At 35.0% G+C, this 16,698-nt stretch overlaps 1 protein-coding gene across 2 annotated transcripts; it reads left to right on the plus strand.

Annotated features, from left to right (window-relative positions):
- The first annotated feature begins 1,372 nt into the window (after nt 1-1,372).
- Nucleotides 1,373-15,913, plus strand: GNRHR (gonadotropin releasing hormone receptor). Of its 2 annotated transcripts, none has more exons than XM_002745789.6 (3): nt 1,373-1,933; nt 11,595-11,814; nt 15,669-15,913. In XM_002745789.6, the coding sequence occupies exons 1-3, from the start codon at nt 1,412-1,414 to the stop codon at nt 15,911-15,913; spliced, it is 987 nt and encodes a 328-aa protein (XP_002745835.3). In that variant the 5' UTR covers nt 1,373-1,411. The 2 variants fall into 2 exon arrangements, with proteins under 2 accessions (XP_002745835.3, XP_008991496.1); XM_008993248.5 differs by having other exon boundaries at nt 11,723-11,814; nt 15,669-15,804.
- The last annotated feature ends 785 nt before the right edge of the window (nt 15,914-16,698 follow it).

Raw genomic sequence — 16,698 nt, forward strand, 5'->3', positions numbered from 1 at the left:
GAAATATGTCAAATCTGAAAGTAGTGAGAGGAGCTGGTAATTCTGGACATGTAGTGACAGTTAAAAAGGAGCTCAGGTACAGGACTGGTCTAAGCTGCTCAAGATTCAGGAGACAGCCACTATACAAGGAAGCTGAGGAGATGCCTAAGATATGTCTAAAACACTTATCTAAACTTCTGTAGTAACAGACAAGCTCCTAAAAGGGGACAGATGATGCTGTGTTCACTTTTTATCACCACCAAAGGCTAAGATAATGTATACAGTAAATATTTAGTAACTATTAAATAAATATTTAAGACAGAATAAACAAATATAATAAATGAACCAGTAAGAATGCACCATCTAAGTCAAAATAGCCACTTCTATTCTTAACATGGTACCTGCTTTGGCTGCCACAGAAGCAAACCTGTTGGCATTAAACAAATCAAGCTGGTGATTTAACAAGTTTCAATGTAAGTCTTACTAGTATTGATGAATAACTATCCAGCACTCACCATGAAAGTTAAAGAAGCAACACAGAAAAAGTGCCTAAGTGGTCCCAATTTGAAATGATCAGATAACCTATAAAGGCATATATTCATATTATATTAAACATAAACACATATAAATGCAGTTACAGCAGTTACACAGTATTCTCTTCAATACCTAGTTCCCCTACGCATTAATGTGTAACAATAGCAAGTAAAATATTTAGATAATTATAAAAATCAGGGCAATAATTTAAATAATGATTAATCATTTTTACTCTAACTTAAGCATGGATCTGACCAGTAGGACTGATTAATAAATTTGAATGCAGCCAAGTGGAATGATTCTAATTTAAAGTTTTAATTTGTGGTAGAATAATTTTAAGTGAATATATTTGTACAGTGTTTGAATTCTCAACAGTGTGTTTGAAGAGGAAAAGAAAGAAATGTTTTTAAGGAATGTGTTGATTCCTTAGGACGATGGATTTTAATTGGATCAAGTTGTTTGTATTTTTCTTCATTATTCTACATTTGTAGGTTGGAAAGAACACTGACACTAAATAGTTTTTAGAAAAATTCTTAAAAGTTATTTAAATCATAATATCATGCCTGACTTTTAAATTCCAAATTAGGCTGTGTGTGTCCTTCGTCACTTAGGAAGAGTATTGTGAAAGCCAGGCCATCTGCTGAGGCGGTACAGTTACATGTGGCCCTCAGAATGTGTTTGCCCTGCTCTGTTTTAGCACTCCGTTGGATTACCAATATACAAAACAAGTTCACCTTGATCTTTCACATTAAGTATCTTAGGGACAAAATTTGACATACGTCTAAACCTATGACGTTTCCATCTAAAGAAGGCAGAAATAAAACAGGACTTTATATTCGGTTACAATAAAATATCAGATGCACCAGACACAGGTCTTGAAGCTCCATCCTGGGGAAATATGGCAAACAGTGCCTCTCCCGAACAGAATCAAAATCACTGTTTAGCCATCAATGACAGCATCCCACTGATGCAGGGCAACCTCCCCACTCTCACCTTGTCTGGAAAGATCCGAGTGACAGTTACTTTCTTCCTTTTTCTACTCTCTACAACCTTTAATGCGTCTTTCTTGTTGAAACTTCAGAAGTGGACACAGAAGAAAGAGAAAGGGAAAAAACTCTCAAGAATGAAGCTGCTCTTAAAACATCTGACCTTAGCCAACCTGTTGGAGACTCTGATTGTCATGCCACTGGATGGAATGTGGAACATTACAGTCCAATGGTATGCTGGAGAGTTCTTCTGCAAAGTCCTCAGTTATCTAAAGCTTTTCTCCATGTACGCCCCAGCCTTCATGATGGTGGTGATTAGCCTGGACCGCTTCCTGGCTATCACGAGGCCCCTAGCTCTGAAAAGCAACAGAAAGCTTGGACAGTCCATGGTTGGCCTGGCCTGGATCCTCAGTAGTATCTTTGCGGGACCACAGGTAAGCCATTATACATAAACTTATTAGGATATGGCAATCATAGATTTCCTATCTAAATTTGATTTAAGGTTTTATCAAAGGAAGTAATGTATTACCTTTAAGAGCTTGGGCGCTGGAAGTCGGAGAGTGAAGTTTAATTCTGGCTCTCTGTTCTGTTAATTTGAGGGAATTTCTTAACCTCTCTGGTTTCAATTCCTTTACTGATAAAATGTAAAATGGGGGTTAATGCTTACCTAATACTGCTTTTGTGAAGAATAAATTAATAAAGTGGCTCACATAATCTCTAGTATGTAGCAAATGCTTCCCCAAAAATTGCTACTCTCAAAATTGACCTTATCTCCATCCTATTCTTTTATTTATTTTTCTTTTTGCTCTGGCTGACATGGCTTTCATGTTTACTTAAGATAATCTTTAGGAATTATGAAATTTGCCTAGGTAGAAAATACTTATAATGTTTCCTATTTGGAGTTTCTTAAGTAGAAATTTTAAGAATTCTGTCACTGCAGCTTAAATAGAATTATTCTTTATTTGTATGTTGCTCTGCAGTTTGTAGCTAAATGGGACTGAATATAGAAGAAAAGCAAGAAATCTTGGACATTTGGAAATCCAAATATTTCCCAAAGCTAGTTTGAGTTTCGCTGGAGGCAGGTTATTGAGAAAGCCATATGACAGACAGGGTAGGCACAGGGCCTCCCCATGGAGGGCAGTCATCTTTCCAGATTGCCTTCCTCAGAGGCAGCCTGGTTAACTGACCTGCTGAACCTGTCATTTCAATAATCAGATCCCTGAAGAAAATGACAAATTCTTGAAAATAAAGACTCTTAATAGCAGATGAACAAGTTTTCTCTTGCATGTAAGTATACTACATGATAAACCCAAGAGACAAGGATGTGTCAAGAAATAAGTCAGAATTAACTAGGATCCTCCAAAACTTGCCTCTGAAAATGGAAATTTATCCAGATTTTTTTAACTGACCAGATGGTTAAAAAACAAAAAAACTGCCATGCAGGATTTGCTATATAGTACAAGACACTAGAAAGCTGGATAATTGTATTATCCCACCAATTTTTCACTTTAATATTTCTTTTGAATATGTCAAAGAGGAATGGGAAAAACTAAAATGCTTTCATTTTCTGAAGAAAAATATATTATTTATTTCACATTGATGGAATATACAAGAATAAGTTTAGCAAATATATCACCTAAAATGAGGTGACTTACCTAAGGCTTATGCTCTTAAAATTTTCCATTCTTTCTTTCCACTTTTGTGTCTATGGTCTCAGCTACTCAGGAGGTTGAGGTGGGAGGATCACTTGAGCCCAGGAGTTTGAGACCAGACTGGGCAATATAGGGAGGCCCCATATCAACTAATAATAATGCCAGTCATGATGGTACGCACCTGTGGTCTCAGCTACTCGGGAGGCAGACTTACGGAGAGCCACGCTGCACTCCAATATCGGTGACAGAATGATACCCTGTCTCAAAGAAGAAAAAAAAAAAGTTGGAGAAAATTTATATAGGCCTGTCTCAAAAAAGAAAAAAAAAGATTGGGGAAAATTTATATGGAGTGCAGTAAAACAAAGGATTTTTCAAATCATCTGGCAAGGAAGTGATCAAGTTGGGGACTAGGGTGGTATCAAAGAGAACCGATAGTAAAAGAGACATTTCAAACAAAAACCAAAACTTGACAACAAATTGGATTGAGAAAGTTAATAATAGAGGGAAAATAAAGTGCCAATTTTTTTGGCCAAGGAGTTTAAATAGTAAATCCATTGAAATGATCTAGTTGAGAAGGGGAGTGTTTGTCTTTCTGCCTGTTTGTTTGTTAGAAGGGAGAGGAAAGGCAGGCTATGAGAAGTAAAATCATTTGCTTTAGGACATGACTGTTGGCAGTATAAGATCTTTGTGTAAGTTCAACTACGTGGAAAGTAATTGAGATGCTGATATAGATTAAAACCCGAAAAGAAGTAGAAATAATTCATTCTATTTGTAATAACTGAAGGACAAACTCACGATTTGATTATTCTTAAAAGAAGTCCCCCAGAAGCTACAAATAAAATATTGCTTTGTTAATCCAGTTCTTTTCATCTAAGTATATAGTAGCAATGATAGAGAGGTAATGCCAAATATTTATCTAACTTGATGCAGCAAAAATAAAATAGGAACTTAATTTTGAATTGTTTAGGAATTTCATGTAATAGTCTGACCTCCAATATGTTACTAGAGAGATGTATGTGAATATGAGCCACAGAAAATGATGTTATTTCATTTTGTAAAACACATGACTCATCCTTTCTTTCAACAACACTTTAAAGCACTTTGCTAAAGTGTCCTGAATAACCTCACGTAAGTATAATGTTATTTGATATTTGCATTAACTCTATGAGGTAAATAGGAGCTGCATAATCATCCCTATTTCACATATAAGAGAGCTAAGGTCTAAATCTTTGAAGGCAATGACATTCAAATCCTTTTGCAATAATCCAAAGTAAGAATTACATACTGCATTGAGACCTTGTTTGTGACTCCGTCTCTCTTTCTCTCACATGCATAACTGAGAAAAAACTTTGATGAAATAAATATTCTATTCTGTTACATTTCAGTTTTTAATGTTGATTACAACTCACTGCTGAGCATATCCTGCAGTTCAGAAAGCACTGATTTAAAAGTATTCACTGGCATTCTCAATGTCACTTGCTCTGTGGACTCATGTTGTCTTATTCTTTTCCTTTATTATGACTCTGCAATCTCTCTGAATAAAAGAGTTTTCAATCCCATAACTAATGTTACATATATTTCATGAGGAATATGAGAGAGAAAGAGGGCTTTTTATTTCTAGACTGTGATGCATGATGAGTGTGTCTCACACTTCACCATGCTCTGTGGATAAGCCCATTGACAAAGGTACATCCTATTGTACCTAATTTACATTAAAAGGGTAACTTTAATTTTCGTCTTTTGGTGCACATACTAATTTTCTATTACTTGAGTATTTCATACCTCAGTTGGAAAAAAAAATAACAAGCATGTTGTCACCACTCAGACCTGGGGATCTGAGAATTTATGTATGACCTTTTGCCTCAGCTCAGAATGACCAAATTGCAAATTGGCCTCCTAAATTTTCAACTTTCCTCATTATTAACCTCAGGAAACTATGTTCCGTGATAGTTTGGGGATGCTTTCTCAGAAGTTTCATCATATTGTGGCATAGAAACTTTCAAACTTTATGCTAGTAACAGAATTTTTTTCAAAAATTCTATATCACAATGTACCCAATAATTATGTAAATTATTATATGTTTATTAAAATTTTTAAGGTAAAATATAGTATAGGCCGAGGAGGGTGGATCACGAGGTCAAGAGATCGAGACCATCCTGGTCAACATGGTGAAACCCCGTCTCTACTAAATATACAAAAACATTAGCTGGGCATGGTGGCACGTGCCTGTAATCCCAGCTACTCAGGAGGCTGAGGCGGGAGAATTGCCTGAACCCAGGAGGCGGAGGTTGCGGTGAGCCAAGATCGCGCCATTCCAGCCTGGGTAACAAGAGCGAAACTCCGTCTCAAAAAAAAAAAAATCCTGTACATTAAAAAAATCCTGTACAGACCAGGCGCCGTGGCTCACGCCTATAATCCCAGCACTTTGGGAGGCCGAGGCGGGTGGATGACAAGGTCAAGAGATCGAGACCATCCCGGTGAACATGGAGAAACCCCGTCTCTAACAAAAATACAAAAATTAGCTGGGAATGGTGGTGCGCACCTGTACTCCCAGCTACTCAGGAGGCTGAGGCAGAAGAATTGCTTGAACCCAGGAGGCGGAGGTTGTAGTGAGCTGAGATTGTGCCATTGCACTCCAGGCTGGGTAACAAGAGCGAAACTCTATCTCAAAAAAAAAAGAAAAAGAAAAAAATCCTGTACAAAAAGCTCTAATGAATGAAACAGATATAAGTGGAGCTGCTCTGGTTAAAATAAAGGTAAGGGCAGACCAACCCTCCACTTCATTATTCACTAGCTCCCAGTCACAGTTACTAAAAACTTCACCTCTGCTTGCAACAAAGCTCAAAAGCCAATAGGATAGTAAAAATGGCATGAGTATGAAATGGTTGAAATTTCAGTAATACCTCCTACCAGCTATGTGACTGTGAGCAAATTACGTACATTTAAAAGAGTAACTATAAAGAATAAATTATGCAATGTATAAAATCATCTAAGATTTTACACCTTAATTTTAATTTTACGAATTTAATGTTTATTTTTCTTCTTTTCCTTTCTTCCTAAGCCCACCCTTCTTCTTTTCTTCATAAAAAAGTTTTTGAAGTCAGGAAAGAAAGAGTACAGAAATAATATGAAATGCATGGTTCTTTAAGGAACAACAAAAAGAAATGCTTATATAAAAGTGGATTATTTCAAATTTTTCAAAATTATAGCATGCATTCAGACTGATTAGTAAAGTTGGCCAAACTACTCCCTGGTCACAAAACTATCATACTCACTCTGCAAACTATACATGCCAGAGCACAGTAATTGAAGTACTGGAGGTATCATTTATAAATGTAGGGAAATAGCAAAGGGGAGGGGAAGAAAGGTGAGGGGAGGGAAAATGATGGAGAGAAGAGGGGAGGGGAGGGGAAGGGAGGTGAGGGGAGGGGAAGGGAAGGGAGGGGAGGGGAGGGGAGGGGAGGGGAGGGGAGGGGAGAAGGGAAGTGGAGGGAGAGAAGGGAAGGGTAGGAAAAAGGAAGAAAGGTAGGAAAGAAAAACAAAAGAGGGAAGGAGGAAAAGAAAAAGCAACAAACATGCTCTGGGATATCTTTGGCTAATTTAAATTGAAGACAAGACATTTCCTAAATCATATTGTCCATATCTAATTAAAAATCACATGGTTTCTAGTAAGAGTCATTTATTACCACCAGAACTCCAGAATAGCAGATTATCTGCAGAAAGAGTTCATAGTTTATCTGTGTTAAGCTTATCACTAGCTTACATGTGCTAATATAGAGCATTACGTATTGACAGCTTTTAAATTCTATGGTTAACCCAGGCCTGCGGGCAAGAAATATGAGCCACTCCTTAGTCTTCGGTGTAAAGACGTGTCCTCTGAAGATGTGTGGAGGCTTGACTTAACACACAAGAGTACTTACTGGTATAAATGTGGCACTACTAAACTTGGCAAACAGTTTAAATTCAATAAATATTATCACACAGGTACAATATGCCAAACATTGTGCTAGAGCATAGTAGTGTGCTACCAGCAGAAATCACAACAGCAAAATGTTGATGATAAATAATGCTTGAGGACATAAATATGTGCCAGGAATTTTGCTAAAAGCTTTTACTTGCTAGGTTCACAGACCAGGCAGTGAATGAATGAATGAGGTTTTACATGCAAAATTTCATATAATGCTTCCAACAATCACAAAAATTATGTATGATCATTATCCTTATTTTATACATGAAGAAACTAAACCTGCAATATTATATAACATGCCCAAGATTACCGTCTAATAAGTGGAAATGTAGGTATATCAGCATATCTACTTATCCATATATTGCCATATCCATAGCCAGATCTTTTAACTGCTACACTCTACCCAGCTCTGCACACTGAACACTGCAATATCGTCTATTTCCTTTTTACATGTAGGAGGCTGGGGAATAAAAAGGCAGAAGAAGCTTGAAGTGAAAACTGATGCTTAAAAGACATCAGGAAAAAAATATATATGATACACATATATAAATGCATATGGATACACATAAAAATTGTGTGTCTCAATTTCCAATTGTAATAATGGTTTAGATTTATACAGTGCTGTGTACCAGGCACTGTTTCAGGTTACTTTCATGTATTAACTCATTTATTGTCATGACACGCCTTAGAGGTAGATATTACTGTTTTCTCCATTTATGTAGATGAGGAAACTGAAGGACACATCTGAAGATAATTATCTTTGAGCAACACTAGGTAAAAGGTGTAATTAGTATGAGTAAGGTGAGTGTTAAAGATAACATTCTAAGAAGAAATGAACAACTACAATTGGCTGTGAAAAACGAAAACAGAATGTTCTTGTTTATGGCAAAGTAAAGCAAACACTGATAAGAACCTGGGCCAGGGATAAGAGAGGAAAAACATACTGAAATTAAGAAAATATAATCCAAGGACAAATGAACAACTAAAAGTAAAGTGGATCTCTATATTAATCATTCAAATGAACACAGCTCTGGAGCACAGAATAAACTGAACCAAGACAACAGCAAGTTAATTTTATGGCCAAGTAAGATTCTTAATTTGTGTACACTTTATTATACCTTTCTTAAAATTTATCAACCTATCTTGTATTACCTGTGTCACATACATTTTATATCTCCACTACCAAATATTAAATTCCCTGAGTGAAGGATAAAGGATATAACTGCTTTATCTTTTATAATAGACAGAATCTGGTATAGTTAGTTTTACCAAAGAGTTGTTTAAAAAATAAGTATGTGTTAAATATGATAACCATTAACTCAATCATAGTACTATGTTTCAAAGTCATTGTTAATTGAAAGTTTCATCATTATGGCTTTATATATATATATATTTCTTTTAATTATAAATATTTTTCCACTTATAAATGAACCAATTTGAGCCACACACAATTCATCTTTTTAGAATCTTAGGGAACTCAGGCAACAGAAAGGCCAAGTAATGCCTGAGAGGCCTGAGCAAGAAATATGGACAAACACAGAAGTAAACACTGTTTCTCAAATCTTTTCATCTCTTCTCAAAGCTGACATGCAATAACATTATACATATAGCAAACTCCACTCATTGGGCCAGAGACTCCTGTGGTGTTAGCGAAAAACTTGCCCCTTATCATGTAGCATAAACAGACTACCTATGCTTGAGTTCATCAGCCAGTCAGTGACATCATTATATCTTTAAAACATGAAATATTAAGGTGAAAATGTGGCCCAGGGCAGAGAATAAAGTAAAACTCGGGTCATCTGGTTCCAAATCCACCTGGGACGGTGCAGAGAGAAGTAGCTAAGACTTCAAGGAAGTACATTCTGGGGTTCCATGCGAAGTAACCCTTCCAAAGACTTTAACTCACAGCATCTGTTGGATCTAATTCAAAGCAGAACTTTAAATAAGGTCAGGTTACAAAGAATTATAGAAAACTGAAAGACTCACTTTGTAATACGGAAAAAAAAAATGTCGGAATCATAAGACAAAATGATCTGAATGCATTTGTTGGGGTTTCTTGACTAAAGAAGGATAGTAAAATTATTAGACGCCCTCTAGTGGATTAATTAAAAAAAAATTTTCCCTTGATAAAAAAAGACCTGAAACTGAAAATCGACTTTTTAACTTATTTAACAGGGCCAGGGTTCTTTCTCTTTTGAGGTGATGGGAGTGGGAGTGGAGTATGTCTTTAGAACACTTGGACACAGGGAGGGGAGCACTACACACTGGGGTCTATTGGGGGGAATAGGGGAGGGACAGCAATGGGGGGAGTTGGGGAGAGATAGCTTGGGGAGAAATGCCAGATATAGGTGAAGAGGAGGAAGGCAGCAAATCTCACTGCCACGTGTATACCTATGCAACTATCTTGCATGTTCTTCACATGTACCCCAAAACCTAAAATGCAATTAAATATCTATCTATATATATATATATAGAGAGAGATATAGATATATAAAGTGGTTTTTTGAAAATATTTTATAGTATTTTTTGTTGGTAGCATAAAGAATCTTGTTTCTTAATATTGTAATTAAAATAAAATTTCCTAATTTAATCAAAAACTTAAAAAATAATAGAATCACTAATTTTCTTAAAAATAAAAGAAATATTGTAACATTTCTGTTCGAATTTACTTGCTATAATTTAAAAATGCTTACACTCTTATCATTTCATTTTAATGTTTCACAATAAAATGAAACTTCTCAGGGAAATATCTTATAAACGACTAGGTAAGAAGTGTTTGATGAATACAGGAAGAATGAATAAATGTCCACTAGAATTTTTTTTGAAAATTGTTTGCAATATTTTCTTAATTGTTGATTCAGTTTGTGTTTTTAAAAGTTGTAGAATAAAGGCTTTTTAAAAATAATTTGACACTCTGAGAAAGGTTATAAGAATCATACAGATTTCTTACTTTCACCCAGATTTTCTCAAATATTAACATTTTACATTTGCTTATTTATTTTATCTTATATACATTTTCCCAATTGCTTAAAAGTAAGTTATAGATATGATTTTTCTTTATCCCTCATTACTTCAATGTGTGTTGAAGGCCTCTCACACCGCCACAGTAATGAGTGTCAAAATAAGAAATCTAACATTGATACAATACCACTATTTAATTTGTATGTTCTATTCAGAGCTCATGAGTTGTCCCAGTTTCATTTTTGCCCTTTTAACAAAAGAAAACCCAAGATTACGTGTAGGATTCAGTCGCATACCTCTTTAGGATTCTTTTAGCTGGAACCATTCTTCAGTCTTCCTTTGTATTTCAAGATATTGACATTTTTGGAGAGTGCAAACCAGTCATTTTGTAAAATGTCCCTCAGTTGGGGGACATTTCTCTCTGATGTTCCCCCAAGGTTAGATTCAGGTTATACACTTTAATCAAAAATACAAAATTAGTGATGTTAAGTTCTCAATGCATTACATAAGGAGACAGACTTTGTAAATAGATCCTATTATTGGCAATGTTAACATATTTATCTAGATATTTCTCTTCTGAAAAGAGGAGAATATAAGAAATTATATTGTAAGAAATTACATTCCTTATAATGAATAAGTGCCCTGCAGGCTGATAGTTAGAGATTTTATAAATATCCTTTTCTCCTCAAACTTCCACCCATTATTTTACCGGCTATTGATGTAATCATTTATTATTATAGTGATTACCAAATGCTAATCACTAATTCCATTATTCCTTTTCATTTATTAGTTGGCATTCTACATTATGGAAGAGGTTTTTCTCACCACCCTCCATTTATTTATTGTTTTTGTTATTTTATAACTTTCATGAGTTTAGGCTCATGGATTCTTTATTCAATAGTTCATCATTCTTTTATATCAGTTTCTTTTTTGTATTTTAATAATGTTTAAACTGCCCCAGATTTGGCCAGTGGAAGCTCTTTTCAGCTGGTTCCTGGGTTGTTTTTTTTTTTTTTGGCTTTTAATTGACATGTTCTACCATTCTTTGAGCAATTGTCTCTTCATGTCTTTTGACCATTTTTTGAAATTTCATTTTAATAGGGTTTCTGTCTCTAAAACAAAATTTAAATATGTATTTTGAGGAATACATTCTAAGTGCCAGGAATAGTTTTAGCTACTACAGCTATAACCGTAAGCAAAATCACTTGCAAAAAGTTTTAATTGTACTGGAAACTGAAAATACAAACAAGGTTTTAATACTTGAGAGAAAATTATTCTTCAAGGTTGAAATAATTTCAAAAAAATCTGAAATCTTACAGATCTATTGACACTTACTCAAACATATTTTGTAAATATTCACATGACTTTTCATAGAAATGTCAGAAGTATAATACTAAGGAGCTTAGAAATTGCTTTAGGCAACAACATGATAGAAGGCTAGCAGAGTATCAAAGAGAAAACTTTCAAATGTCATTTGGAAAAAAGTAACATAACTTTTTTTATTTTCTCATACAGTTATACATCTTCAGGATGATTCATCTAGCAGACAGCTCTGGACAAACAAAAGTTTTCTCTCAATGTGTAACACACTGCAGTTTTCCACAATGGTGGCATCAAGCATTTTATAACTTTTTCACCTTCAGCTGCCTTTTCATCACCCCGCTTCTCATCATGCTGATCTGCAATGCAAAAATCATCTTCACCCTAACACGGGTCCTTCATCAGGACCCGCACAGTATGTATTCCTTAGATTTAGTGTAATTTGTGGGCTGTTTTTAAACAGCAATACTCAAAACAGAATAGCACAAACTGTGTGCCACATACTGTTCTAAGCAGTTTAGATATATTAGCTCATTTAATATTCACAATCACCCTATGAGGTAAAATTTTTATTATGTTTTAATCAGTCTCAATTTACAGATGAGGTAACTTAATATCTTCTGATGTTCTACATTTGTACCATGAAATTGAAGAAAGAATGATTATTTCATTAAAACCCAGGGTAGACATTGGCCAATGATTTCTGCTGTGCTGCAACTACAAATTGTGATATCTAGACTACAGCAAAGTACAACCTGCTAAATGCTATACAATAAACTAGCTCAAGTAAGCTGTTTCATTTTATATTCAAATCCCCTATATTTACACAACATAAACTATGCACATTTGTGTGTGGTAATATGTGAAATATTATTGACTATGTAATTGATTATTTAATTCAAAACTTCACAGATGTGTTTGTAAAGTAAAATGGTGAATTCCCTTCTTGCTTTAGTAAAATGGTGAATTCCCAAACATTAAAATTTGTAAATTTATGAAATAAATGTTGTTATGTTGGCATGACACCCAAAAGACCTGTTGTCAATGACATAGTGCATAAATTATATATGGTATAACTTAACAGGGAAATCATCTTAATTGTTATGGCATGAACAATCTCAGTAGATATTTCCAAAATAATCATGGTGGCCAGGCACAGTGGCTCATGCCTGTGATCCCAGCACTTTGGGAGGCCGAGGCGGGTGGATCACAAGGTCAGGAGTTCAAGACCAGCCTGGCCAAGATGGTGAAAATTCATCTCTAGTAAAAATACAAAACTTAGCTGGGCATGGTGGCATGTGCCTGTAATCTCAGCTACTCAGGAAGCTGAGGTGGAGAATCGCTTGAACCTGGGAGGTAGAAGTTGCAGTGAGCCAAGATGGTGCCACTGCACTCCAGCCTTGGCAACAAAATGAAACACTGTCTCAAAAAAAAAAAAAAAAAAAAGCAAAGAAAAGAATCATGGTGATGCTCTGTAATAAGTAATTGAGCAATTTCCACCTGGCAACACAAAATTATATTTAATATTTCCCAAAATAGTATACTGCAAAACCAATTTGCCTTCAAAATCTTATCTTGAGAGAGTCTATTTAATAAGCGATATCTAAGAAGGGAACAGAGAAAACAGGAAGGTGAATCTTAAATAGGGGTTAATCTGAAGAAATATGAGCAGTACAGAAGCAAAAATACAAAAAAGCAGAGGCAGAAAGCAATAAATATTATGAACACATTTATTTATTTATTCTTTTATTTATTTGATTAATACATATTGACTACTCACTATGCTGGAATCTGCTAGGTGGGGATACCATGGTAAATAAGAAAAATCTAGTAAGTATCCTGCTTTCATGGAGACCACAGTATAGGAGAAAAGTCATAAACAGTAAACAAATTATCAACTATGACAATGTTTCAAAAGAGGAAAAAGCATGACATGTTTTGGTTGTCTTGATATTTTTTCATTTTCAGTCACCCTGCTAAGCCAAAATGCTTTTTTGAATTTCAAATTGATGTGTCATATATTGAGGATTAAATGAATAGTGTGTGAAAGGAACAAAGCCTCTAGCAAGGCATGCAGTAAATGGTAATTTTGTCTGCCAAAAATCCATAATCAGTCTGTATTTAATAAATTACTTATTTTAACACTTCTAGACAAAAAATAATTTCATAATATAAGACACCATGCATGGAAATGTTTTCCTCTATATGTTCACTCTTTGGTGACCAATTAATGAGAAGTTTTAAAGTGACTATTCCTGAATAGCATTATCTGTTTCCCTCAAAAAAAAGAAAACAGTGTGTGAAAAGTATTTCTTACTTAACAGAGAAGTTGTTATTATTGAAATACAAGAACAGATTTTGAGCACTTCAAAATTGCAGCTTTTTACCTTTAAGAACAAAGTCCAAAATTTCAGGTAAGCAGTCTGACGGTTAAAAGTCAGCAATTCCATTAATTTCCAGCAAATTTCTTCACAAGTGTGACTTATCAACTTTAAAGGCTGTATTTATATAAAAAGTGAAATTATTTCAGATATCATAGAAAGCAGCAAACAGTTGAGATAGGTAATTCGGGTTAGCACACTTTCATTCACACATGATACTTGCTATCCTTAGTGGTATAGATACTTCGTGAACATAATTTTGCTTTGAAGTCAGAATTCACAAAGCAAACAAAAGCATAAAGTGGGGAAAGGACACCCTATTCAACAAATGGTGCTTGGATAACTGGCAAGCCACATGTCGAAAAATGAAACTGGATTCTCATCTCTTACCCTATACAAAAAATCAACACAAGATGGATCAAAGACTGAAATCTAAGCCCTGAAACCATGAAGTTTCTAGAAGATAACATTGGAAAACCCCTTTGAGACATTGGCTTAGGCAAAGACTTAATAACCAAGAATCCAAAAGCAAATGCAACAAAAACAAAGATAAATAGATGGGACTCAATTAAACGGAAAAGCTTCTGCACAGCAAAAGAAATAATCAGCAGAGTTAACAGACAACCCAGAGTGGGAGAAAATCTTCACAATCTGTACATCTGACAAAGGATTAATATCCAGAATCTACAAAGAACTCAAACCAGCAAAAAGAAAACAATCTCATCAAAAGTAGGCAAAGGACATGAAGAGATAATTCTCAAAAGAAGATATACAAATGGCCAAGAAGTGTAGGGGAAAATGCTCAACGTTACTAATTATCAGAGAAATGCAAATCAAAACCACAGTGTGATACCACCTCACTCCTGCAAGAATGGCCATAATCAAAAAATTTAAAAAATAATAGATGCTGGCAGGGATATGGTGAAAAGGGAATGCTTTTATACTGCTGGTGGATATGTTAACTAGTACAACCATCATGGAAAACAGTGTGGAGATTGCTTAAAGAACTAAAAGTAGATCTACCCTTTGATCCAGCAATCCCACTACTAAGTATCTACCCAGAGGAAAAGAAGTCGTCATATGAAAAAGATACTTGCACATGAATGCTTATAGCAGCACAATTTGCAACTGCAAAAATATGAAACCAACCCAAATGCCCATCAATCAATGAGTGAATAAAAAAATGTGGTATATATATATATATATATATATATATATAATATTACTCAACCATAAAAAGGAATGAAATAATGGCATTCGCAGCAACCTGGATGGAATTGGAGACTATTATTCTAAGTGAAGTAACTCAGGAATGGAAAACCAAACATCATATGTTCTCAATCCTCTGTGGGAGCTAAGCTATCAGGATGTAGAGGCATAATAATGATACACTGGACTTTGGAAATTCAGGTGAAAGGGTGGGGAGTGGCAAGAAATAAAGGACTACACGTTGGGTACAGTGTACATTGCTCAGGTGATGGGTGCACCAAAATCTCAGAACTCACCGACGAAGAACTTATTCATGTAGCCCACCAGTCCCCCCAAAACATACTAAAATAAAATAATAATATTTTTTAAAAAAGAATTCAAGTGAGTTCAACCCCATCTACTGTGTTAAATGTATATGTTAAGAATTTGAATATCCCATATTTCAAATCCACATTAGTTTGGCAGAAATAAGAGCACTATCATCTTCAATCTTTTCTATTCATTATTTTACATAATGGAAAACTCTTATATAAACATGCTTTTCAAACAAATTATTATTATTTAAAATATTGGAAATTTTCTGATTAAGTTGAATTAGTGATGCTCTTTTCCTTTTTGTCCATTTTGGTTTTGTGAGAAAACTGATCTTTAAACACCTCCTCTTTTCTCTATCCAATAGAACTACAACTGAATCAGTCCAAGAACAATATACCAAGAGCACGGCTGAGGACTCTAAAAATGACGGTTGCATTTGCCACTTCATTTACTGTCTGCTGGACTCCCTACTATGTCCTAGGAATTTGGTATTGGTTTGATCCTGAAATGTTAAACAGGGTGTCAGATCCAGTAAATCACTTCTTCTTTCTCTTTGCTTTCTTAAACCCATGCTTTGATCCACTTATCTATGGATATTTTTCTCTGTGATTGACAGACTACACAAGAAGTCATATAAAGCAGGGCAAAGTAATGAATATCTTCATCTGGGAATGATTAACACAAATGTTCCAACATGTTTACATACCAACAAAGCAGGATTTACACTTAAGTTATTCTTTTAGAAACTCCATTTTCAGAGCCTCAATTATTAAGGAAAAAACTTCAGGAAAAATACTAAAATATTCTCTCTTCATCATAAGCTTCTAAATTAATCTCTGCCTTTTTTGACCTAACATAATACACTATGTAGGTTTCTTACCACTTTCTCTTTGCATAACAGTGTACGAATATTTAAAACACATGCAGTCTAAGGCACAAGGATGCCAAAAAAAAAAAGGTGAGAAACCACAACACAGTTCTAAACTCAGCATGATTTGGTGAGTTTTTCTCCAAAAGAGGCATATTAGCAATTAGAGTCTTATGCTATGTAATACATAGAGCACAGAGTCCCTTGCCCATGAGATCAATTTTCCCTTCTGTTGCTAAAAAAAAAAAAAAAAAAAAAATGGATCTGTTTTCCTCTTTGGCTTCAAAAGCATTCTGACATTTGGAGGAGTCAGTAACCAACCCCACCAACCCACTCCAGCAACTTGACAAGATTATGAGTTCTCCTTCATCCCATTTATGTGGTACAGGTTGTGGTGTGGCTCTATATAAACAGATATTTTAGAGGGGTTAGGATTTGGACAGGGATTTGGAACATTCCTCTAGGCTGTAGAGTCTATGGAGTTTGTAGTAACTAACCACCATAAAATAACAATGTTTTCAAATGC

Source organism: Callithrix jacchus, chromosome 3, assembly GCF_049354715.1.
Source record: "Callithrix jacchus isolate 240 chromosome 3, calJac240_pri, whole genome shotgun sequence".
Lineage (NCBI taxonomy): Eukaryota > Metazoa > Chordata > Mammalia > Primates > Cebidae > Callithrix > Callithrix jacchus.